At 35.5% G+C, this 27,228-nt stretch overlaps 1 protein-coding gene across 6 annotated transcripts; it reads left to right on the top strand.

Annotated features, from left to right (window-relative positions):
• The first annotated feature begins 806 nt into the window (after nucleotides 1-806).
• On the top strand, nucleotides 807-6,609 carry LOC8287591. Of its 6 annotated transcripts, none has more exons than XM_048376365.1 (6): nucleotides 807-1,034; nucleotides 1,310-1,361; nucleotides 1,469-1,590; nucleotides 2,404-2,470; nucleotides 3,005-3,079; nucleotides 4,275-6,609. In XM_048376365.1, the coding sequence occupies exons 4-6, from the start codon at nucleotides 2,458-2,460 to the stop codon at nucleotides 6,413-6,415; spliced, it is 2,229 nt and encodes a 742-aa protein (XP_048232322.1). In that variant the 5' UTR covers nucleotides 807-1,034; nucleotides 1,310-1,361; nucleotides 1,469-1,590; nucleotides 2,404-2,457; the 3' UTR covers nucleotides 6,416-6,609. The 6 variants fall into 6 exon arrangements, with proteins under 6 accessions (XP_048232322.1, XP_048232321.1, XP_048232319.1 ...); XM_048376364.1 differs by having other exon boundaries at nucleotides 1,310-1,372; XM_048376362.1 differs by having other exon boundaries at nucleotides 1,305-1,361.
• Nucleotides 6,610-27,228: the final 20,619 nt, after the last annotated feature.

Here is a 27,228-nt window from a genome sequence, read left to right as displayed (position 1 = left end):
ACACTTTAAAGGCAAGACTTGTATAGGAACATAAGGAACTGGAGGAATTTTAGTAGCAAGCTGAGATAACTCAGGAAGTGGATATGGAGAGAAAGGGTATTGCATCACATTTGTCAGAATGTCGTTTTCTTCTTTTGAGGAGAGACTGATCATCAAAATTGGAATCTCACTATCATCAGAATCTGAAGAGGACTCTTCTGAAGATTCAGTAGAGTCTGAATATTCTGCTTCTATTCTAAAGAGACTTTTTGGAGTAGAATCGTCTTGTTCTGATAAGAGAGATTCTATATCCTCTTCAAATGAATCTAGTAAAGACATAGACATGCTGACTTGCTGTATCATCCTTGCTGATTTTTATTTGCAAGTTAAATAAATTTAAAATTAGATTAAAAATAATAAAATTAATGATATTGGTATTGATAATAATTTAATAAAATCATTAATAATAGTGAAGTTAAAATAATGATTATAATTATAATTTTTAATAAAATAAAAAATAATTTGTAATATTAGAATTGATATTTATTTAAATTCTATTTATTTAAAAAAATTTTAAAAATTATAATAGATATATTTTTTAAAATTTAAATTTACTTAGTGAATAAATAGAAAATTGGAAACTATTTATTAAAATAATTGAATTTAGCATTTGCCTTTTTTTTTTTTTTTATTTGCAAGTCTAAGATTAAGGTAATAAACATCATTGTCAGTGGGACCACCAACTGGCAAAGAAGAGCTGTGCTGTGGGCACACAATCAAATAAAAAGAATTTTAAAAAACTATTTATTTATTTATTTATTTTTTTAAGAAAGCCTGTCCTGTTGCGTTAGAATATGGTTCCTTTTTTCAAACCAACCCTTTCATTTCACTTCCCTCTTCTGTTTTATTTAGCACAAAAAAAAAGAACATCATCAGATCGACGACTTGCCGTCGATTCAACACATTCGGCTCACATTTTCGCCATTGCTGATGTCCCACTTCCTTTTATAGGCTCAACCCCCATGAGTACACGCGCATATCAAGACGCATTTCCGGTGATTTTTTATGTTCAATATTTACTTTTGGAAAAGCAGCTTAATAAAAAAGCTGCTTACAAATTTTTGGAAAATGCCACTTAATTAAATTTATTAATTTAGCTTTACTTGACAACCAAAAAGGAGAAGAATTTCAATTTGGTGAAGCGCTAATGTAGTGGGTTCAGTTTTGTTGGTTTGCAATATAAATGCATTACTTCGCTGCATTTTGTTAGAGTTTCTTAATTTGTATGAGAGAGTCCTAATTGATATTTGTTTTGCTATTATCAGTGCAGCATCTGTTAAATGCTAAGTGCAAAATCCGCAGACTGTTAAGTGCAAAAGCACGTAAGCACATGGTACTTTTTTTGTTTGGGGCATCCTTTTCCCTTAATCTGTTTAGTATTTCTTTTGTTATGGATCCATATCATATACTTCTTTTGTGGTTTATGTAGATATCTTTTGGCATTGCATGTTGATGCCAAATAATGCTTGATTTGAAGTTCCCATAGATTTGTGGATCAAGATTTTACCTCATATAGTGTTGCATTTGGTTGAGTTCTCGCAATGAGATTAGGTGAGTGATTTTTGGCTTATGATGTGAACGGCATCTCTTATTACTCTATATGTATTCTTTAAGTTAATTGAACTTCTTTTCATGGAAAATAATATTTAAATATCGGACACCCAGTTTCTTGTGAAGTTAAACAAATAGCTAACTGTTATATATGGATTCTGATTTTCCGATGTGTGTCTGTGTTTTCTTAAGTTTTTTATTTATCTTTTCTGGCTCAACTGGTTTCCATGATGAAATAAATGGTATTGTGGTTGTTGTATTGTATAGTCCGGAATAAATATAGTAAATGGATATGAATTTAAAATCTAATAAGAGAAGAGAGGAAAAATCAGGAACTGCACATTTCGATGCAAACTGATTTGTCATCACATCTACATTGTTATGGTAGCAGGATGTACATAGTCGTTTATCATGGTTTTCTTCTCTCTTTCTGTTGATATTTAACTTGGTTTGAAAAATTGCAAGCTTTTATGCTTTTCCCCATAAGTTAGATTGCTCTTCTTTGATTCAGCATTGAAATAAATTGCAGAGCCACAATGTTCATGCTTTGTTTGGGGGAAACTTATCTCTCTATTTGCATAGAAAACATATTTTGCATCAGGCTCTTAGCATATTGATGCTCAACTGTTAATGTTATATAAATTCTCAACAATCTTACACTCATTGCATAGACAAAGTTTGAATGGACGTTTAGGAAGATCATAATATATTTTGATTCTGGCATCTAAGCATAGGGGTTATCATCTGCAGTATTTGTTTACAATCAATGCATTTTTGCACTATGTTTAATTGGATATCTCTGGATTTTGTTAGGAAAACTGCTTCCATCTAAAAGGTTTGAACTGTAAGCGTGGCTGTGCATAGTCTATGACGAATTCAGGTTTGAACGCTGCCTGTGCTTATGTTTATTAATGGAAATAAATTGCAGAATGTTATGTAAGTTTATGACAGTTCAAAGTTAAATCACCAAATTCTGGAATTTGAGCTTAAAGTTTTAATTTGAGGATGACATTGGATTATTCATTTGATCTCATGCAAAGTTAAAGATGTAAAACCTGTGAGCATTGGCATTTCCAATATGCAGATATTTGTCAAAGTGTCTGTTAAAACCCTTAAGCTACTAATTTAAGGGATCTGACATAGGATTGATGAACTCGGAATAGACTGTTCCTTCTATTATTGATTTTCAACATATGTTTCATACCATTAAACTTATGCCACTTATGGTGTGATTGTCTTTTCTTATATATTTTGTATAGTTCATTGTTTTATTTCAATTATTAGTTTTAAAGTTTATTCTGTTCTAGGTCTTACCTTGAATTTGCTACATTCTGGTACAGTGAGCTGTATCATTTTATGAAAGCTTGACCTGCTGCCACAATTCATAAATGAAATTATTATTATTATGACTCAGGTATTTTGCAAAATGAGTTGGAGGACTCATCTCCAGGACAGAGTTTGGATGGAAGTTTCAGGAAGTCAAGCTCTGGTATGTTATACTGGTTATCTTCTTTCTCTTGGTTCTCTTTCAGTGTTAATTTGTTACTACCTATTGACACACATTATGAAAAATCTTATGCTATTATAAATGCTTGTTTTCAGAAATTTGAACCTATGAGATTACTCTAAATGCATTCAATTTAATGATTTTCTGCATTCATATTGTGATGTACTTGAGAATATATACATAACGTTCCTTCAAAGGACAAACAGACTTCATATACTAATATGTGTATAGATACTTTTTTTTTTTTTTTGTATGTTGATTTCTTTGCACTTTCAAAAGATAAAGGTTTTTTTTTTTTTTTCCTTTTTCTTTTTCTTAATGTTTGGATTATTCCTTGGCATGAGTAACACATGCTCTCTTTCCATCCCATTTTCTCCCTCCTGGAGCAAATGAGACCCTTAATACTGTATGCTCCTCTCTTGGCTTCATGGAATTCTTTTTTTCCTTTCCAGTTAGTATAATTATCTCATCTGCTTGACTTAAGAACTCTCATTCTCATTTAATGCCTGACTCCATTATAGCTACATGCTATTCTGCTGGAATATTGAAATTCAAAAGACCAATGGCTATTTGCTGATTTGTGTTTATGTTGATTGTGCTGCAACTGTGAAAAGATTGCTGAATATGGCATTTGTAACATAGTTAATAAAAAGAATTTATGTTAGAAATTCGATGGCCACCATGGTGATGGATAGCTAGATTGCAAAGCTTGAAATATAGTTAATGTACTTGATACCAATGGGATACAAGTTCATTCAGTTACATAATTCCGAAAGAGACAAAACTAAGGAACAAAGAAAAAAGAAAAATAAGAAGAAAATATAGCATTTGCACTAAAGTTGATAAAGAAAAATCCCTAATTGAACATGTCTTAAAAGCATATGCTGTTATAGTATCTTTTGCATGCTTTGATTTAGAAGTCTTTTTAAATTGCGCTTTCGTATGAGCTTGTATATCAGCAATATTGCAGTGATAACTTAAAAATGATATTGCTGTTTTTTAACAAGAAATTATACATCAGATTTCTTTATGTTATTTCTTTCATATCCACACTTTATTAGCATTGAAGGCTATGTCCTTTATCTCTGTAAATCCTTCTGCAATGTTGCAAAATTTTTATTATTTCTGCTAAAGGTTAGAATCACTGTTAATACGATGTGGGTTTCTGATGATGCAGTTATCTCTGCCCGTAGTCTGTCTAGCATTTCTACTTCAAGCAAGTTTATTCCTACTTCAAGAAGATTGCACAAGGCATTAAGAGACTATGCAAGGAAACTGGTCGATTTTGATTTATTCAAACAAGGTCTTGAAGATTGGGTTTCAGAAAATTTGCATGCAGGTTCAACCAATGACCAGTCTTTCAGGTCTCCCTTTGCAATTGATGAACTGCGCAAGCTTGATTTAGCTTTGGAGGGTGTCCTATTTCAGCAACTATGCCGCATGCCATGCTCAACTTATGCTGCAAATGATTCGAGAGAAGAAGAGTATTTTGCGATGGAAGATTTTCTCCATGCTGTTGCTAATGGTCTATGGCGCACATTTTGGTGCAAAAGTGGGCCAATGCCCTTCTTCTTATCTTGCCCGTATCGTCCTGGATCAAAGTTTTATACTGTGCAGAAGGCAATATCAAGGGGAAAGCTTGAGGAGCTTCGTGGTTTAGCTTTGATTACAAAAAGTGGAAGGGATTTACAGGTTCATTGGGGTCAAGTGATGGAGCTTGCCTTATTTAGACCAGATATATTGTCAGATAACGAATTAAAGTTATCTGCCAGCTGCATATGCGAAGCCCTCTTTTATGGCATTCATATTCTTATTGCTAGGAGTTTGAGCAAGCTCAATACAGTTGGCAGCGATTCTGTTTTCCTTTTGGTTTTTGATTCTAAATTTGGTGGTGTAGTGAAGCTTGGCGGGGATCTTAGTAGACTGGAACTGAAGTCAACTAATCTGTATCAATCTGTGATTGAGTGGATCAGATATCATGCTGAAGTTGGAGTTTCCTCTGTTGAACGGGTGTGGAATAAGCTAGGCAATGCAAACTGGGGGGACCTAGGAACTCTGCAAGTTCTTCTGGCAACTTTCTATTCCATTGTCCAGTGGAATGGACCACCAAGAAAATCAATAGCCTCGTTGGCCTCAGATCATAGCCTTCGTCTTCAAAAACGTAGGATAGAGTGCTGCCTTGGTGAAAATGAAAATGCACTGGTACCTTTCCAGCAGCCGTTGGACCAAGGAGAGATTGTAGAACTTAACCAAAGTGATGATTCTTCTGGAAAGCATACAGCACGTTTGATGCTTAGGCAGGGCGAAATATTGCTATTGGATGATCAGCAGCAGGGGCATAAGAGTTTTCAAATTCAAGATTCTTTCATTGGAGGGAACTACTTTCTCTACTCTGCTGTCTATCTAGATTATCCAACAGAATTATTGAATTTATATGTGGGTGCCCACCCGTGTAGGCTAGAGCCATCTTGGGAAGATATGAGCTTGTGGTACCAAGTACAGAGGCAAACAAAAGTACTCAACATCTTGAAGCAGCAAGGCATCACAAGCAAATATTTGCCAGAAATCGTTGCCTCAGGCAGAATTTTGCATTCTGGTCCATGTACAAAGCAGAGCCCCAGTGGGCGTTGTGATCACCCATGGTGTGGAACCCCAATCCTTGTAACATCTCCTGTTGGGGATCAACTCTCCTTCATTATTGCTCACAATGGTTCATTTTCATTGGAGGAAGCAGTTCGCTGCTGTCGAGACTGCCTAGCAGCTCTCCGAAGTGCAGCAATGGCTGGTGTTCAACATGGTGATATTTGTCCTGAGAACATAATACGTGTCACTGATCCCCAAGAGCCAAGAAATAGACTCTTGTATGTACCAGTTTCCTGGGGACGTGCAGTTCTGGAAGACAGAGACAGTCCAGGAATAAATCTACAGTTCTCTTCATCACATGCACTTCAGCATGGGAAGCTTTGTCCATCATCTGATGCTGAAAGCCTTATTTACCTCCTGTTTTTTGTTTGTGGAGGTACCATGCAGCAGCAGGATTCTATTGAATCTGCCTTGCAATGGAGGGAAAGAAGCTGGGCAAAGCGTTTGATTCAGCAGCAACTTGGTGAGGTTTCAGCTCTATTAAAGGCATTTGCTGATTATATTGATAGCCTTTGTGGTACCCCTTACCCAGTTGACTATGACATTTGGTTAAAAAGGTTAAATAGGGCTGTGGATGGCTTATCAGATAAAGGTAAAACGGTTGAAGAATTAGCAATAACACTAAGATTAGAGGATGTTGCAGAGTCTTCAGGAACTTCTAGAACTGTCATTTAATTATCCTGCTGAAAGGGTTTGCTGTCGTTTTGTAACTATATCTGGCCACTTGGGCGATTTTGGCTAATTTATTTTATTTTATTTTTTCTGGTGCTTCCGATTCTGGCCATATTTGAATACGATGCAATACAAATGTATCTTTATTGTAATTGACTTGTTCAGCACATGTCTACTAAACTTTCCTCCCATTTCAAGTTATTATATCCTCTTTGGTAAAAAAAAAAAAGCATTTGAGTTGAGGCACAAACCATTGACAGAAAGAAAATTTTATGTGGAAAGCAACTTTGGCAGAGGGAGAAATTCAGGGGAGAGAGTGGTAGGATGGGTGATTTTCATCTGCTTAGAATATAGAGAAGAAAGGAAGCGAAGAGAAATTAAGGAGAAAATAAATCTCTTGGGCCCACAATTTATAGTCGCCCGGTTTTATTGAGAAAATAAAAAAAAACTTTCTAATAAATAAAACTTTTAAAAGAAAAGATGCAATTTTACAATCAATGTTTAGTACTAAGAGCGGATTAGGCCTTTAATAATATTTAGATTTAAATAAATTTTTAAATTGTCAGGAACTGTAACTTGAGCTCCGTTCAACTGACGTGGCAATTTGAATTTAGAAAACTAAAAGAAATAGGCTCCACTATAAGCGATGTGTCAATAAAATATTAGCACATAAAAGAAAAATATAACAATCAATTTTCAATAAAAATAAAATACAAAATTATAATTGTTTCTTCTACCCTTAGTTTCAAATAATTCTAACCATTTGCTGTCGGCACTCTTCAATGATGGGTTGCTAAGTTGAATTAGCATTCTTCTTCAACAATAATTGCAAGTGTGGAAGGCATTTAGGTAAAAGGGATAATACATAAACAAAAATTAGCAATTGTGGGAGACATTCAATGGCAGATTTACAAAGAACAAGGAATACCAATGAGTGCTTGTATTAAAGGCTGCTAACACCTTGTAAAATGAGTGAATTATTTTGAATGTTTTGATGGCTCAGCTGGGGATGGATAAACACTTGTAGGCTCGGGTTTGCTGCATTGTTTAAAAATAATTCAAAGTCATCAAAATGCAATTTTTGCCTAAACATCATTAAACTTTAAACAAATTGAATACTCCAGATCTAAAGTAGAAAATAAAAAAACAAAATTGGTTCTTATATCTATATTGGCAGCAAAGTGATTTGTGCATGAGATGCTCTTCTTCTGACTCGAAATTACAAGTGATGGCATACTAGTCTGTTGACGAGCAAGCCGTCTCACTTCAACACACAAACCCCGTCGTTTTCCACATCAACTTTGTCCTGGGATCTTCTGGTAAGCCTATTATTTACATGTTTGTCGGTTGATAAGTTAATCAAAAGATTGATTAGACATGATAACTTAATATCATTGATTTGATTATATCATGTCCAAGATTAGCGCTTTTTCTGTTTTGGATTTTGAATTAGTTATTTCTATTCTGAGTTAATTCATCGGAAAGGAGATGAAGATGGAGAATTATTACTATCATGGTGATCCTTATGTCGGGAAGGAGGTCTAGGCAATGGTGGAAGTGGCTACAGATCAGGATTAGGCCTATAACGATCAGATCTCTGTGGCTGGTGAAGAATTGCCTGTCAAATAATGGCTGGTGAAGAATTCTTCTGTGACAGGTAATTGTGGAGATGAATATGACAAAGAAATTGATGGTGATAATAGAACTAAAAAGAGGATGAAATGATGATGGTGATTATAGCTGTGAGCTTTCATTGTGATAAAGTTTTGGAGCTTCTTGTTAATCTGTCCTACTCTTCTCTTTTTAGTCTTTCTCTTTATTTGTGATCATTGTTTTCAGTTGTAAAAAATTGTCTTTCGCGAGATAAAGACACAGAGAAAGATGGACAAGGCATTTTTTCAATCAAGAAAGGACGCTTGAGCTGATATTCCTGACATCAGTGTCCCACTTTTTAGTTTTAAATATATTTATATACCATGTCATAAAACTCAAACGCTTGTTAACGTGGTTTTTCAGTACTGTTTAGCGAGGGGCTAAAAGTAAAGGAAATCTTAAGTTTACAATATATTTGCACCAAAAGAGGGAATAAGGGCAAATGTGCTCCTCGGCCTAAACGTTAAGGGTGAAGATGCACCTTTGCCCAACTTTTTAGAACTACCTTTATTTAATTAAATACCAACTTTATTTTTTTACTTTCTTTATGCGAGAAGTTAAAAATGCTATTTTTTTAACCCTTACAATAGCAAAAGTTAATGAAGATATCTGTAAATCTTCCTTATCTCATTATCAACTTCTTTCCTTTCTATTTGATTTCTTTTAGTTTGTTTTGTGTTATTGGCGTTTGTCTTTCTCTGCTGTTTTTCTTTTGCATTTGTCTTTTTTTCCCTATTGATGTATGCTACTTGTGTTAACTACAATCTAAGGCAGTGTACCTATCGATGCAGTCTAGCACTAATGGCGAGTATCAAGGTCGTATTCCTCGAAAAAGTGAAAGCCCAGAATTACTCCTTTGTTCTTTGTTATATTAACCTAAAATGAGTGATGAATAATTTCTAAACTAACTAATAGCTACAAGCTAAATTCTAAAGGAGATGCAGGAGTAATTGATAACTAAAATAACCAAGACAAGAAAGTAAACCCAAAGGGAACCTAAACTAGTTGGCAATCAAACAAAAGATAAAGAATTGGTGAGTCTAATTATGCTACCCGTGGACGAATTCTTAACCGAATTCGGTTTCTCTCTCGAGATAACTGAATTCCTAAATCTAATAACCTAAAGTTGGAATCTCTTCCTAACGATTGATTCTTAAATTAGCATTAAGCTTTAATCCGCCTCTATTAAGCTTTGTTAATTCTTAATCCGGCTAGTTAATTATCCTTATCTCTAAGCGATTATTAACCAGTTCTTGCTATTCAAAATTCCAATTGCCAAATGGACTTCTCAATCACACAAAGCAATCTAAACACACAATTCACAACGTCTCATGAATAATGCATTATCTTATTAATACTGAAGGCAAGAAGAATACAAAACTAACCCAAACAATCCAACAAAATAATACTAAGCCAACATAGTAAAGAAATCCCAATGGATTTAATCAATCTAGCTAATCATATTCATTATCAAAATACACAAGAATCTAATTACAACAATGAGTAAAGGTAGAGAAAACCCGATTACACCCTTGGATGAGAGTAAACAGCCCCAAATTCTTTTTCTCCAATTGAATCGATTCTTGTTCCTCTTGCTCGATTGAAAACCAATCAACGAATCTCGACCAATCTTCAATCTTTGAAGGGAATCCGATTGAAACCTTGATCCAAGTCTCCTTTTCCCTTGGTTCCAGCTCAGAAAACCCTTAGAGAGAGAAAAATTAGGGTTTGGGACGTTCTCCCCCGCTCTTCTTTTTCTTTTCTTTCCTCTCTTCTTTCTTTTAATTAATTCCCCCTGTCGCCGCCAACATAGCCGTGTTGGGAACACGGCCAGTGTTGAAACCAAAACGGTCATGTTCAGCTTCCTCATGCTCATACTTAGCTTGTTTCGGCAGCTTCGGTGTCCAATTATGCTCAAATTCTTCCCTTTATCATCCTTTGACTTCTTTTGGACCTAATTCACACAAACAGACGCATAGGGTGAGTGTTGGGACTAATTCACATCCAAATGTCCATAAAATCAATTAAAAACCCCATTTAGATGTGTGTATTTTACGCACATCACCTATTAATTTCATATGCTTTATAATGAAAGTAAGAAAAGAACTCTCATTTAAGAACTAGTAAAAGAATATAAAGACAGATGAAGAAAAAATTTGAAAGAATTGATTGAAATAGGGTACTTGAGGGTTTACTATTATTATTTTGTGATCTATCATATTTATTTTTATTGTAAAAATATTTAATAATGGTTATAACAAGATATGTTTTTGGTTAGTATTTTTCTTTTTAACCAATAATATTAAAACTACATATTTAAGTAGCAAATACAAATTGAGCTAGACCATGAGCTATAGCATTAAAGCGACTGATGTAGATGATTCTATGCATATTTATTGATTGTTTGTCAGTCGTTTATTCGTGTATTTGAGTCATATTTATTCCTGTTTGATCGCACTTTAGTATGTTTATGAGTTTTTCAGGTTTTCGGACTCATTGATGGGAAATTGATTGATTTTCGGGTATAAACCAAGCTATATGGATGATTTACGCATATTAGATGTTTGTCGGAGTCGATCCCTTGATTAGCGTGCAATTCGAGGCCTTTGCATGGGCAATTGCACGGCCATGCACATTTGCACGGCCTCCCTTGCCCGTTGCACGGGCCGTGCATATTGGCACGGGCCGTGCATATTAGCACGGGCCATGGCACGGGCTAGGGCACTTCTGCCTATAAGCAGGTGCACGTAAAATGAGACAGGGTTCCACTTCTGATTTCTGGACTTCTCTACGCGCGCGACCCCTCACTTCTGCACCTCCGTTCTGGACATTTTGGGAGACCAATGTCAGTTCAGAAGTTTTTCAAACCAAAATGGACACAATCATTCTATAGTTTGCTATCCTTTCAGTTTGAAACCTTTGGGTAGAGGATGATGTATACAAATATTGACCCTCAACCTCATGTATTTAGCAGATAGACCTCCTTACAAACCTCGAGAGTCAACTTCCAAAAAACCTTCGAGAAGACCCCAATCTTCATCGCATTAGCCTTAGTAATTTCATTAGAGGGAATATTCTTTACCTTAACCTAAAAGGGTGATAAACAGAACCCACTTCAGACAATAGTTTATCTTCTAGTCGTACTTGAATATTGATTATATGGTGTTGCACAGCCAAGGTCTACCAGCTAGAATCTTAGTGTGATCCTTAGTATCCTTGAGGTGAAACAAGAAGAGATCTCGACTAAGCTTGGTTATTGAAAGAGGATAAGTTAGTTTCCATGCAACTATCATTGCCTCTCGGATAACATGACTACTAAAATTTTTAATAGAGTAAACTTTACCAATTAGTTTGGACGATAAGGTTTCTCTTTTAGAAGCTTCAAAAGTTAAATCTAAGACTAGGTCTTCATAGTGCAACTGTTGAGTTTATTGGATTAGCTCTTGCATGGAAATATCACTAAAACTCATTTTTCCAAATATAGTTTAAGAAAGTATAAAGTAGAAAAAACACAGAAGAAATGAAAAGAATAGAAAGAATAAAGATAAAAGTTAAAGAAAAAAGATGTTAAAAGAACACAGAAAAAAAATCTCTTGATTTGTAAAAAAAAAAAAAAAAAAACCCTAAAGCATACTGCACAAGGTAAATGAAAAGTTTAGGAATATGAAAAGTTGAACAATAACTCCACTTTAAGTAGAGACTAACTCCCAACTATTATCAGAGTTTCTCTCTCATCCTTTTCATTATGGATATAGCTCTTTATTAGTTAATTTAAATGGTTAGAGATACTAGACTATGTACCAATATTTAATATGCAATATGTTAATTTAAATTTATTTATTGATAACTTCTTTGCAAATTGTTTGATTACAATACCTTATAATTATAATATTAAATTATATTAAAATTAATGCTATAATATTTTATTTATATGAAGACCATGATTATATCAGTTAAAGGTGAAACTTCATTATGTATTGATCAATATAATATTTTATTATTCATATATTAATTATATAATTAAATAAACTATTTTAGTTAGCACCTAAATAAATTACTCTCCAAATTGGAAAAGTTCATCGTCTTTAACTTAAATATATAATTGTCATAAGATAATGATAAGATTATTTTTATAATTAAATAGAAAAATATGTTTATTTGTTCTTAAATTAAGTTTAAATAAATCATGACTAAAAATAAGAAACGTGTCTATATTTGAGTATTTTGTGTATGATCAAAACTTGTAATAACTTGATTAAGGTTGAAAAAAATGTTCTTACAAATATATAACTTTCTCTTTACTTTTTACGTATGATAGATCCAAATTATATATAGTTATTTAGAATTTTTCAAATTTTATTGATATAACTTTTATATATAATTTAGAAGAAATATATATTTATATCTCATATGAAATTAATTGTCTATTTTTATATAATATTACTAAAGAGAGAATTATGAAATAAAATACTCAAAAGAGAGCTTAGAATGACGTTTTGCATTGCATTGCATATTTATTTATTATTTGGTCATTCTACTTATGAACTCTATTTTCACACAACTTTGGTTTAGAGTGTTTAGATTTACTTTTTAGTTTATTTATTTGATAATTACTTTTTATAGAATAACCTTGCTACATGTATCTTGAGAGATCAATCTGAGAATGTTTACTACTTTTACTATAAATATGGTTCATGCACTTTTGAGTACTTGCTTTAGGACTTCAATATCTTTTAAACAAAGGAAAGTACATTTTCCCTTCCTTCTTTTTCTTTTTATATCCAAAAAACTTAAGAGAAAATAAAAGTTCTCCTTTATAACTTTTCCCCCTCTAATTTTCTCGCTTCATATTTTCTTCCCCCAGTACTCTCTTTCTAATCAGAGGGTAACTAGCCATTTTCACTCAAATACAGTGGAAATACTTTTGAAAGATTTGCTCTTGGACAAGCAAGTTATATTACCATAAGTTCTAAGTGGATCATGTTGTCTTCACATCTTACTCAGGCTTGGTTTTTTTAGGTTCTGCATGAATATATTTATCTTTTCATATTTCTTAATGTTATTTGCCTTGGGTGGATCAATATTATTTTCGTATCATTAAAACCAAATGAAATCAAGCTTAAAATGAAATTCTTTTGAATCAAACTATTTCTATTTTATTCATTTTCGTGAAAATACCTAATTTTTTTTTACATAGGAGCTTTACTGTTAGATGAAGTAGCACCACTATTAGGTCCAACTTGAGTAGTGGAGGCTCTCTCTTCTTCCTCTTCCTTTTCCTAATCACCAATATGGCATGAAGGAAGCTTGTAACAATCTTAAACTTTAATAGGATTCGCATGCAAGTGTTGGAGATATTTCTAAATTGGCTCCATCTTCTTGAGAATTTTCTCTTTAAAGGAGAGGGAAGCTTCACCCTCATGCAAGTGTTTGAGGCTACTACTCTGTGTACTACTCAATAAGAGAGGGATTTGAGGTCTTTAGATAGAGAATCTTTGGTGTGTATTTGTTTGGTAGAGATTTGTCTCCAAAATTGGGAAAGAGAAAGGGTTAACTATATTCTTAATAATCCTTATAGGACCTTTTTCTTGAAACCCAAAAATGTATAAAAATTGAGCTCCAGATAAAGTGCATATCTCCCCAAACATTCTAAACTCGAATCCATAATACTCATCACCATCTCTCTTTTGTTTATCACCAAGGAGGAAAGAAATTCCTTGGTGAGGTTCTCATAATGTACATCTAGGGCTTAAGGTTGAAGAAAGTGGCTTTAGACCTACATTTTCTAGAAGAGAATTCACTTCTTGATCAATTCCTAGCATTTGAAGTGTTTCCTCATAAGAAAATCTTATAGCTCGAACCTCCTCCCTCTCTATAGTCGTAAACATGATTTTAGCTTCATTATCTATGCCTTTCATTTTCTCTTGCATAGTTTGAGAGGAGGTATGAACTCTACTAATAGTTTTTCTTGGCCCTGCAGAGTTGAAAATGAAGAAGTGCAAAGAAGATTATTTCTTGAGTGAGAAAGAAAAGCTTTTGGAAGTTTTAAAGTAAATATGATAAAAAAATAATGAAAATCTTTAAAATGGGTCTTATATAAACCTTGAAAGGGATTATAACGTTAAAAAGACTATAATTGGTTTAAATGATTTTTGAAAAATTGCATAACAATTATGTTTTTGCAGTTATCAAGCAAAAGCGCAGTCGCGCATTTTAAAATTGTATTGTAATAGTTATTTTTAAACAGAACTGCAATCACGCTTTGATATCGTGAGCGTGCTTTTGAGGTCAATTTTCAACCTTTTGGAGACTTAGAAATTGTGAGCACTCTACTAAGGCGCTAAAATATGAAGTCACATACTTGATCGGATAATTAATGTAATTGAGCAAGAAAGAGTATTATAACATCATATGAAATTTATATGCCTAAAGAATTGCATTACTCAATTTAGCAAAATAGATGAACATATTACATTACATTAACATATAGAGAGCACAAGCATATAAGGCATAACATTTCAAATAAGAATTCTAAGCAAGAAGGTTATATACATATGAATTGATGAAAAGAAAACTTAACTTAATGTGCTCCCATTAAGCATCCCTAGCTCTCTTTTTATACAATTTAATCTTTTCTCATCTAAAAAAGCAATTCATTAGTAGCAACAAGCACATTATCATCAACATAAATTCACATATAATGAGAGTATCATGCTTGTGTCCTTTTACAAATAGGAGACTATTAACTTTTGAATCAAAACGAACTAAGTCTTTCATACCAAGCTCTTAGGGCTTATTTAAACCATATAAGGCTTTATTTAGCTTAAATACATGTTTTAGAAATTTATGGCTTTCAAATCCGACAAGTTGTTCGACATATACTTCCTCCTCAATAAAACCATTTAATCTTGCTGATTTCTCCTAAGGGAGAGGGAGACATCAAAATTGCATGTATCATTGATCAAATAGAGTACAAAGTTGATCCAATTCTAGTTATTTTGGTTGAAGCCATTATTGGGTTGGACATGTATAAAACCCATCAATGCTATGGTGGTGGCCTTATTCTCCTGTAGGTATGCAACCAAATCTCTTTTCCTTTTATTCTTTTTGCCTAAGTCACCCTCTCAGATTTTCAACTTAGCAGGCTATTGTCTTAACTTTTGCCTAAGTCGCCCTCTCAAATGTTTGACTTAGCAGCCTCTATTTTTGCCTAAACTACCCTTTTGGGTTTTCAACTTAGCTTTTATTTTTATTTTCCTTTCTTTTCTCTTCTCTTTTTACAGATTTGGTTACACGAGAAGCTTCAAATATTAAAAACCATCTCGAAGGACATTAACAAGTATGAGCCCAAGCATGTGCATGTTCGTTGTATCTTTGCACCTCGAGATCATGAGAACTAGATTTCTTAGATAAAGGGCATTCCAGACACACTCATCTGCTAGGCCTGTCCTTAGTGGAGAATTAAGCATGTCATACTCCTGGTATATGGCAGTTGCATTCCTTACCCAATTTACGAGCATCCACTTTCTACACACCTTCCAAGCTTGATGTGAACCTTGCCTACTTGTGAATAAGACTCAACACGCTGAAATGGAATGAGAATTCCAAGATAGCCAAATCTGATCCATAATAAACCTTGACCCGAAGATAATCTTTTATCTTGAACCTTGGTGTAAGAAAAAAGGTTGACGCACACTCAAGAAAGGTAGAAGGTGAGTGATAAGTTAATCTTGAATGCCAAAAGAACAAGTTCGTGATTAGGTCGAAGTTCTTCCAATGAATCAAGCAAGAAAAAATCTCATAAATATGTTTAACTCAAAATTACCATTCATTAGCTTGTGCCATTCAGCTAGATATAGTTTAAATAGACAAAGACATTACCCTAATTTCCTATTTGCATAAAAGACATAAACTAAATATGAATTAACTAAAATATATGCCAAATATAAGTTTTCCTAAATAATAAAATAAGAAACTATGCTTAATTAGAGAACAATAAAAACTTATTCCAAAAGGAAATAATTAAAGACTGCCAAAATAATAAAATAAGAAGTTTAAATAATTTATAAGATATGCGGATGCCCCATTATTTCCTCTTTGAAGTTAGCGCACTCTTAGATTAAGCAACATATATTAGGCACTTTCTTTTGGTTTTCTTTTCAAGGAAATTCATTTGTCCCCTTCCTTTTCAAGCCTAAAGTGTATCGTGACTTGAATAAGCTAAAATCATCCAAGGTGTAGCCAAGCTTGGGCTTAATATTTTCTTACATTCATCTATCATGTGACACTCCAAATCCATCAATCTTGTACATCCATATTCTCTTTCATAATTAGATCTTCCACTAAGGCATTTGACATTGGAATTGCATTAATTTGCCCAAGTAAGGCAAATTGATTCTTTCAGTTAATTTTGCCGTACACGAAACCTCATGCAATGCAAAAGCTTTAATTATGCTTATTGGATCATTATTAAAGCTCTATCCCTAATATGGGCAAAAGCAATTGATCTTAGAATTCTCTCTTGAATTTGAAGTCTTCCCATTGAGGCAGGTGTGGGCGATGGTTTCGGGCGCATACCCAAGTGTGTTAAGCGACTACGACACTACAAGGCTTTTTAACTAATTGGGAATACACAAACTAGCCACATAGACTAGCGCAGAGATGAGAGTCGCCACCTAGGTAATTCAATAGGACAATTTTACTAATGAGTAATGTTTCTCGATTCCATAAGGAAGCTTATGCCATAAATTTAGAGATTAATCCGGAAGCCGACTTGCACTAGTTTTCTATTTCTTCTTTCCACAACTCCATTTTGTTGTGGTGTTCTAGGAGATGAAAAATTGTGAGTAATTCCAAATTCTTTACAAAGGTTTTCAAAAAGATTATTTTTAAATTCTTTTCTATGATCACTTCTTATAGAGGAAATCAAATACCCTTTTTTATTTTGAACACGTTTTGTAAAAGATTTAAAAAATTAAATGCTTCATTTTTATGAGTAATCATCACTAATCACAATTGCATTTGACTTTCTACCCAAACTAGCTACTCTAGTAAGTCCAAACAAATCCATATGTAATAGTTGAAGTAGTCTAGAAGTACTTATAATAGTTTTAGACTTTATCCTTATCCAAGACTCATCTCACGATAATGACAGTAGTAACCTCCTTTAGGAACCTTAATGCTTGATATTTGAAATGTTTCTCCTTATAAGTACTCGAGGCCCACATATTAAAAAGCCTTGGCCCAAGAACAAGTGGAATCAGGTCCTAGGCCTAAATATTCGAGCTTTATACTTATACTGAGAAACATTGCCTTATTTGTTTAAATATGCTTTTGAGAGATTATGGCATGCGCATCGAGCCTATTATCCCCTGTTGGTAGAAAGTCCAGGCTGAAAATCCTAGAGAAGAAAGACTCACCATGAACCGTGTGCAGGAGCAATAAGGTTGGAAGGATGTTTTATATATAATGTGTGTCCTAACCCTTTCTCTTTGTCTTTGTGCATAGCAAGGGCACCATGCATGTCATGCATTACATGCATCACACTAACACTTTTCTTTTTAGCCATATAGACACACCCTTTTGGGTTGGAGGAGACAAAATAGTGGAAGGCTGGAGAGGGTACCAATCTCATTGAGAATCCAGACCATGTTAAAACTCCTTGAAAAGCCAAGACATCAAGCTTCCATAAGCAAGACTGAAGCTACATCCAAAATAGCCAATGAAAGAGCTAATGAGCAGGATGTTGAGATCCTTAAGAATGCCATTATTGACGATCTAAAGGGTATGATCCAAGAGGAACTCCAATAGCTTTTGGTCGAAATGGCTGCAAACCAAGCTCCATCTACTACTCTAATTGCACTGACTAATCCCCTTACTACTATTGGCCTAGTTGCAATTGTAACTGAGACTTGCTGCAACAGCTGCCGCTATTGCTGCTGTTGCCAATACTAATGCCGAAGACCTTGCTAGAAGAGGAGTACCTCAGAATTTCTAGGATTTTGAAAAATATGTGTTGGACCAAGCTAAAAGGGAAACAACGCTTGCCACTAATGAAGCTGTAAATGACTCAAATGCTAGGCTTGATAAGATGCAAGGCATGCTAGAAATTAAAGGGTTGGACTCGGCCTATGATCTTAAGGAGTTAGTGTTGACTAGTGAGGACAAGCTGCCTAGAAATTTTAGGATACCTGAGATGAGACAGGTTCAGTGGGATTGGTGATCCGAAGGTTCATATAAAGTAGTACGTCACCATCATGGGAACTACACAGCTGAGTAGGACCCAAATTGTCAAGTTATTTGTATTGTCACTAAAAGGACCTACTGTGAACTGGTATCATGGTCTAGAAAAATCTGCCAAAGTTGAATAGCATGATTTATGTAATTCATTTTTTAAACAATATGACTATAATACTCGGTTGGAAGTCTCAATTAGAGATCTTGGGTCTACTAAGTAGAAGTCGAATGAGTCCTCTAATTTTTTACTAGGTAGAGAAACAAGGCTGGATTGATGAAGAACAAGCCTTCTAACAAGGAGTTTGTATGGTGGTCTGAAATTTCTTCTTGGTTGGCTCAAAAGGCTTTAGATGATCAACTCGAAGACTTTCACGAACCTGTATGATGATGGGCTTCAGATCGAGGAAATCAAGAATGACAAGAGAAAGACTGTGCAAACCGGTGAAAGGCTGAATTATCAAGCTGGAGGGAGTAAAACTTTGGATGTGAATGTTGTCCAACAACCGAGGAAGTTCTCTAATCAGGCAACCTCTCTCAAAGATCTTTAAGAGGTTAGTCAAAATGGCAATGCTCTAACCAACCACCCTAAAAAACCCACCAAACTTAAATGCAACTGGCTACCAACCCAACACCTACTGTAAATTTCATCAAGCACCCGACCATCATATAGACAATTGCATCTGGCTGAAACATGAAATTAAAGACCTTATTGATGCCGAAAAATTGGCTGACCCAGACCAGCCCAGTACTAGAAGAAGCTCCCTACCAAACTACAACAAACCATCATCAAACCATGTATCTATGATCACCCATGACTTCAGTGAAGAGAAGGTCATGAATTCTTTCAAGGATATACCCCGAGCCAAGCTAGAACCAAAAATCGGACTAGATAGCCCATAAAGAGCCTTCATCAAGCTAAGGGCACTACTATCCATGGTATTTCGTCACCTAAAATGGAGCTAGAAACTTAAACCCTAATTGCCTAAAAATAGTCCTAAACCTCATAATGGTCAGTATTGTGAGTATCACTAGGTGTGACGGACTAGTGCAACCATCTTAAGCACGAGATTCAGCACTTGATTGATTATAGAGAATGGCAGATTGAACAACTTCCTCAGTCTGAATGTGAAGATCTATTGGGACAGCCTTCAGGCAAACTTGAATTTAAGGTCCGCTATTTGAAGCCTATTTCGACTAACATCTGAATTGAGAATATTATGCTAAGTAGTTGAAGAACAAATGATGAAGCAGCCTATGAGCCTTATCCTCTAGAGGTTTGGAAAGAAGGATAAAAGAAATCAGTCATGGCCATTGATATCTGGTACAGTTTTGGAGATGAGTGTGAGGTCCAAGACACCGAGGCAAAGGATATCCGGGTAGACATTGACTCTGACAAAGAAGCCGAGTCAGTGGGTAAAGACATAGGGATTCAAGAACTGAAGCAAATAAAAAAAGCTCCTGAAGAGGACAATGGATTACTAAAGCAATTGAAGAAAGAAGAAAAGACAATCGAGATCTAGGAGTTGATGATGCACTCATCGGATCATAGAAGGGTTCTAATCTAGGCCTTGTCCAGTGTAAGCATTAGCGTAGTAGCTACCTCCAAGGAAATTATTAAAACGGTAAGTAACAAAACCACTAGGATGATCACTTTCTCGGATGAAGAGTTACCACTTGAGGAAAGAGACCATAATAAGGCTCCTTATATAGCAGTAGAAGTTAAAGGGAAAAGGGCCCCATGTGTGATGTTAAATGATGGTCAGCCATCAATGTAGATCCTTCTCGCATATTCCCTCAGCTGGGGATGACTACAAAGGATCTAAAGCCATCAGATGTTGTGATAAGAGCCTATGATGAAACAAAAAGAGACATGGAAGGAACGTTTTCAGCACTAGTGAAGGGGAATCCTATTGAATCCATGATGGAATTCACTATCTTGGACATCCCAATGACTTTTGCATTGTTATTGGGTAGGCCATGGTTCCTTGCCTTAGGAGAAGTACCTTCCACTGTACATTAAAAGGTGAAGTTCCCTCATGAAGGTGAAATAGTGACTATTAATGTTAAAGGTGGTAAGGTTGTCTCAATTATTCAAGAAGCTACGAAAGAGCTGAAAGCCCTTACTGGATTCCAACTTGTTGTTCTTTACGAGGACTACATGGATCCTAAAGTAGTCAGCATGTTCAAAAAGATAGATTTCATGCCTAGAATAGGGCTAGGAATGAATCAGTAGGGTATTGCACAGCTAACAGACTTTAAAGGACAGAAAATTTAGCACAGGCTGGGATACTATGAAGATGAAGACGAGGGCAAGCCAAAAGGTAAGACTCTATATTTGTCCAAGAGTACAAGACTTACTCTAGGGTGCCTAAACCTGTTACAATAGCTAAGACTGAGGTGCCAGGATTTGAGATATTCAAGAGTCTGATTGTCGACAGGATAGTCAAATTGAGCATCAAGGAAGTCCATGGGAAGATCACCACCAAGTTGATAAGTTAAAGCTAGAAGAATTCACCGCTCTGCCTGAAAAGCTGAATCAACAAGAGCTAGCTGTCATGATAGAGGGGCAAATCATTGATGTATTCTATGATGATGTACTAATGCCCAATCTTTATGAAAATGATATTCCTTTTCTTTTAAAGATCAATGATATGAATGATAATTTTGGTTACTTGTGTAATGTTTTTCCTAATAGCGATGTGCGTAAAATACACACATCTAAATGGGGTTTTTAAGATCGATTTTATGGATATTTGGATGTAAATTGGTACCAACACTCACCCTATGCGTATATTTGTGTGCATTAGGTCTAAAAGAAGTCAAAGAATGAAAAAGGAAAGAATTGGAGCATAATTGAACGTCAAAGCTGCTGAAACAAGCTAAGTACGAGCATGAGGAAGCTGAACATGGTCGTGTTGGTCTCAACACTGGCCGTGTTATCAACACGGTCACAAACACAGGTCGTGTTACTAACACGGGAACCAACACGGCCATGTTGCACATCAAAGAAGAAGTAGATCTTATGGAGCACGTCCAGGAACACTAGCCCGTGTCCTTAACACGGCCAGAGACACGGCCGTGTTGGAGGCGACAGGGGGTATTAATTAAAAGAACGAAGAGAGAAAAAAGAGGGAAGAGGCTAGGGTTAGAACGTCCCAAAACCCTAATTTTTCTCTCCCTAAGGGTTTTCTGAGTTGAAACCAAGGGAAAAGGAGACTTGGATCAAGGTTTCAATCAGATTTTCTTGAAGGATCGAAGATTGGGCAAGGTTCGTTGATTGATTTTCAAATCGAGCAAGAGGAACAAGAATCGATTCAATTGGAGCAAAAGGATTTGGGGCTGTTTACTCTCATCCAAGGGTGTAATCGGGTTTTCTCTACCTTTGCTTATTGTTGTAATTGAATTCTTGTATATTTTGAGAATGAACATGATTAGCTAGATTGATTAAATCCATTGGGATTTCTTTACTATGTTGGCTTGATATTATATTGTTGGATTGTTAGGGTTAATTTTGTATTCTTCTTGTTTTCAGTATTAATAAGATAATGCATTATTCATGAGACGTTGTGAATTGTGATGTTTAGATTGCTTTATGAGATTGAGAAATCTGTTTGGCAATTGGAATTTTGAATACCAAGAACTGGTTAATAATCGCTTAGAGATAAGGATAATTAACTAGCCAGATTAAGAATTAACAAAGCTTAATAGAGGCAGATTAAAGCTTAATGCTAATTTAAGAATCAATCGTTAGGAAGAGATTCCAACTTTAGGTTATTAGGTTTAGGAATTCGGTTATCTCGAGAGAGAAACCGAATTCGGTTAAGAATTCGTCCACGGGTAGCATAATTAGACTCACCGATCCTTTATCTTTTGTTTGATTGCCAACTAGTTTAGATTCCCTTTGGGTTTGTCTTTTTGTCTTGATTATTTCGTTTATCAATCACTCTTGCATCTCCCTTAGGACTTAGCTTGTAGCTATTAGTTAGTTTAGAAATTATTTATCGCTAATTTTAGGTTAATATAACAAAGAACAAAGGAGTAACTCTGGGCTTTCACTTTCCCGAGGAATACGACCTTGATACTCGCCATTAGTGCTAGACCGCATCGATAGGTACACTGCCTTATATTGTAGCTAACACGAGTAGCACCCACCAAGTGTGTATTTTGATAATCATGACATGTGAATGTTTGATATCAATTCTATACAAATTGATTTATGAGCAAGCTTATGGTGAGCGGGTCTTGTGCATTTTCTTTGAGGGATTTGTTATTCACCTAATATACACTTTGAGCGACTTGAGTGATCCCTGTGAGGCATTGGTTCATGATGTTTGTGTTGAGTTGTCATTTAAGTTACTCATGCATTAATATTATTTCCATTCTTTGTTAATGATTTGTAATTTGATTTATGATTGAGTATCCTTTAAGATGTGTTGAATACTCTCTGTTGTGGACTAGGGGCATAAACTGAAAGGAATTGCTAACTGTAGTTTTATGGGTTGAGTTGTTAATTGCTTGAGGACAAGCAATAGCTTAAGTGTGGGGTAATTTGATGAGCATAGTTTTACACATATTTTCTTGCATATTATTGCGTATGTTCTTAGCAATTATTGTGCTTTTATTCCCAGATCACCCGTGTTTTGTGTTCTTTTGCATTTCAGGAACATTTATAGGACCATCATCAATGTTTAAGCAATTATAGATCAATACGTGCGGAAACGGACGAGAATTCATCAAGATCAGACAAGAGCCCGCACAGTACATCGAGCACTACCGAGTCAAGGTCGTGGCCGACCATCACGGCCTAGACTCTGGTCGTGACCAACCATCGAAACTTGGTCTTCAAAACAATGGTTTGAGCACGGTTTCCGTAGCCAGCACGGCTTCCAGCACGGCCCGTGGTGGCCAGCACGGGGAGCAACACGGTCATGGTGAAACCCTAGTTGGTGAGATCCACAGTCTCAGCACGGCATGGACTCCGGCCGTGCTGAGTTAAATATATAAGAAAAATGAATTTTTCTTAAAAAGAGAGAGGGGAAGAAGTGACATAGAGCCCTGGCGGTTGGTTCGATTTTTGTACAGTATTGAGTGCAAGAGAGAGTTGCAGTGAGTAAGAATCCCGGAATCGCAAGGTTCCGAGTGCAAAACAGTAGTGGAGCAATTCAAGAGGCAGTTTGGGAGATTAATCAAGGTGTAGATCCAGATTTGAAGCTGTTCATCCAATTCGAGAGAAAAGGGTGTACATGTTTTATTTTCATTATTCTTTCATTGTAATTGATTTCCTAGATTGTTTTAAACATGAACATGTTTAGCTAGACTGATTTAATCCATTGGGATTTCTTTACTATGTTGGCTCAATATTATATTGTTTGATTGTTAGGGTTAATTTTGTATTCTTCTTGGTTTCAGTATTAATAAGATAATGCATTATTCATGAGACGTTGTGAATTGTGATGTTTAGATTGCTTTATGAGATTGAGAAATCCGTTTGGCAATTGGAATTTTGAATACCAAGAACTGGTTAATAATCGCTTAGAGATAAGGATAATTAACTAGCCGAATTAAGAATTAACAAAGCTTAATAGAGGCGGATTAAAGCTTAATGCTAATTTAAGAATCAATCGTTAGGAAGAGATTCCAACTTTAGGTTATTAGGTTTAGGAATTCGGTTATCTCGAGAGAGAAACCGAATTCGCTAAGAATTCACGGGTAGCATAATTAGACTCACCGATCCTTTATCTTTTGTTTGATTGCCAACTAGTTTAGATTCCCTTTGGGTTTGTCTTCTTGTCTTGATTATTTCACTTATCAATTACTCCTGCATCTCCCTTAGGACTTAGCTTGTAGTTAATAGTTAGTTTAGAATTAATTCATCATCCATTTTAGGTTAATATAACAAAGAACAAAGGAGTAACTCTGGGCTTTCGCTTTCCCGAGGAATACGACCTTGATACTCGCCATTAGTGCTAGACTGCATCGATAGGTACACTGCCTTAGATTGTAGCTAACACGAGTAGCACCCATCAGATCACCTTCGAAGTCAAGGTTGCACTTTATGTCCCAACAAGGCTAGAGCTCTCCATCTTATCTAGGAAATCCTGTTTGAGTGGGATGCCTTTAAATTTAAGGGGAATTCCAGGATCCATTACTTTTGCCTATACTGGCGGTAAAGTGGATGCCCACCAATCCTAGTAAAGGCACACAATCGCCATATACCTTAGGTGTGACATGCTTGATTCTCCACTAGGGGTAGGACCAACGAATAAGTATATCTGGGATGCCTTTCATCTAAGAAATCTAGCCATCTTGGTCTCGCAGGGTAACAATTGATCAAACTTGCATGTTTTTCAGCTTGTACTTATCAACGTTCCTTGGAATGGTCAATATCTGGAAATTTTCAAGCAACCAAATTTGCAAAAGCAAATGAAAAAGAAAAAGAAAAGAAAAAAGAAAGACAAGTTAAAAACTCAAAAGAGCAGCTTAGGCAAAAATAGAGTCTGCTAAGTAGAAAACTCGAAGTGCGGCTTAAGCAAAAACTAAGACAAAAAACCTGCTAAGTTGAAAACCCGAAATGGCAGCTTAGGCAAAAGTTAAGGCAAGAATAATAAAGAAAAAGAGATTTGGTTGTATACCTGTAAGAGAGTGAGGCTACCTCTAAGTCATTGATGGGTTTTGTACATGTCTAGCCTAATGATGGTTTTAGCTAGGATGGTGGTATGGGATCTGCTCCATGCTCCACTTGGTCAATGATTCCAGCAATCCTAATATCTCCCCCTCCCTAAGCTGAAATTAATAGAGATTAGGCATAAAAGCAAAAGTCTAGCATCCGAATCCAAGTAGGCGACCCTCTTTCGTTCTACTCGTGTTAGCTACAATCTAAGGCAGTATACCTATCGATGCAGTCTAGCACTAATGGCAAGTATCAAGGTCGTATTCCTCGGGAAAGTGAAAGCCCAGAGTTACTCTTTTGTTCTTTGTTATATTAACCTAAAATTAGCGATAAATAATTTCTAAACTAACTAATAGCTACAAGCTAAGTCCTAAGGGAGATGCAAGAGTGATTGATAAACGAAATAATCAAGACAAGAAGATAAACCCAAAGGGAATCTAAACTAGTTGGCAATCAAACAAAAGATAAAGGATCGGTGAGTCTAATTATGCTACCCGTGGACGAATTCTTAACCGAATTCGGTTTCTCTCTCGAGATAACCGAATTCCTAAACCTAATAACCTAAAGTTGGAATCTCTTCCTAACGATTGATTCTTAAATTAGCATTAAGCTTTAATCCGCCTCTATTAAGCTTTGTTAATTCTTAATCCGGCTAGTTAATTATCCTTATCTCTAAGTGATTATTAACCAGTTCTTGATGTTCAAAATTTCAATTGCCAAACGGATTTCTCATTCTCATAAAGCAATCTAAACATCACAATTCACAACGTCTCATGAATAATGCATTATCTTATTAATACTGAAAATAAGAAGAATACAAAACCAACTCAAAAAATCCAACAATATAATATCAAGCCAACATAGTAAAGAAATCCCAATGGATTTAATCAATCTAGCTAATCATGTTCATTCTCAAAATACATAAGAATTCAATTACAACAATAAGCAAAGGTAGAGAAAACTCGATTACACCCTTGGATGAGAGTAAACAGCCCCAAATCCTTTTGCTCCAATTGAATCGATTCTTGTTCCTCTTGCTCGATTTGAAAATCAATCGAGAACCTCACCCAATCTTTGATCTTTGAAGGGAATTTGATTGAAACCTTGATCCAAGTCTCCTTTTCCCTTAGTTTTAACTCAGAAAACCCTTAGGGAAAGAAAAATTAGGGTTTGGGACGTTCTAACCCCAAGCCACCTCCTCTTTTCCTCTCTTCGTTCTTTTAATTAATACCCCCTGTCGCCTCCAACACGGCCGTGTTCCTGGCCGTGTTGGGGACACGGGCTGGTGTTCCTGGCCGTGTTACTCTCTGTGGCCGTGCTCCCTAGAAGCTTCTTTTTCTTTCATGTTTGACGCATCCAACACGGCCAGTGTTGAATCCAACACGGCCGTGTTAACCTTCTGCATGGGCATACTTAGCTCATTTCGGCAGCTTTGACGTTCAATTATGCTCTAATTCTTTCCTTTATCATCCTTTGACCTCTTTTGGACCTAATGCACACAAACATACGTATAGGGTGAGTGTTGAGACCAATTCACATTCAAATGTCCATAAAATCAATCTTAAAAACCCAATTTAGATGTGTGTATTTTACGCACATCAATGCTCATCAATAGAATGGAAGAGAACTTCAATTGGGGGCATGTCAAATAACTCCACCAATTTTCTAAGAAATGGATTGTCAAGCTTTAGTAGAGTAATTGGATGAGAAGAATCAATAGGCCTCCAAGAATGGTAGAGAAGTCCTCAATCATGGGGCACAGTTCTTTCCCATTGAATCTAAAGACATGGTCTCTTGGACACCAAAAGTTAACAGTAGAATGAAGAAACCCATAATCAAGCTTGGTGCGTTGCAAGGCTTTAAAGGATGAAAGATGAAATTTCCCAAGTTGACCCAATCATCACGAGTTAGGATTTTGAGAAGAGTTTGTAGGCTTTTGGCACTTATTTAAGGCATTTTTTTTTAACTTTTGAAGATGAAAATCGAGTATAGGGAAGTGTGAAGGGTGCATGTGTATTTATACGCCTAAAATCATATTAAATTCAAACTTTATAACTGTAGACCCGAATCAGTTGAATGCACAACCGGTCGACTGTGTGCAGAGGTGAATCGACTTAGTACACAGCGATCTGCATAGCGTAATATCATCATACTTACGTGCATCATTAACCACTAGGATTGGAGAGTGGGCACTAAGATTTTGATTGATGCGTGTTAGTTAAAAGGCCTGAAGTAAGAAACTATTAATAAATAAGAA

This window comes from Ricinus communis, chromosome 7 (assembly GCF_019578655.1).
Source record: "Ricinus communis isolate WT05 ecotype wild-type chromosome 7, ASM1957865v1, whole genome shotgun sequence".
Lineage (NCBI taxonomy): Eukaryota > Viridiplantae > Streptophyta > Magnoliopsida > Malpighiales > Euphorbiaceae > Ricinus > Ricinus communis.
This window is presented reverse-complemented; position numbering and strand designations above follow the sequence as displayed.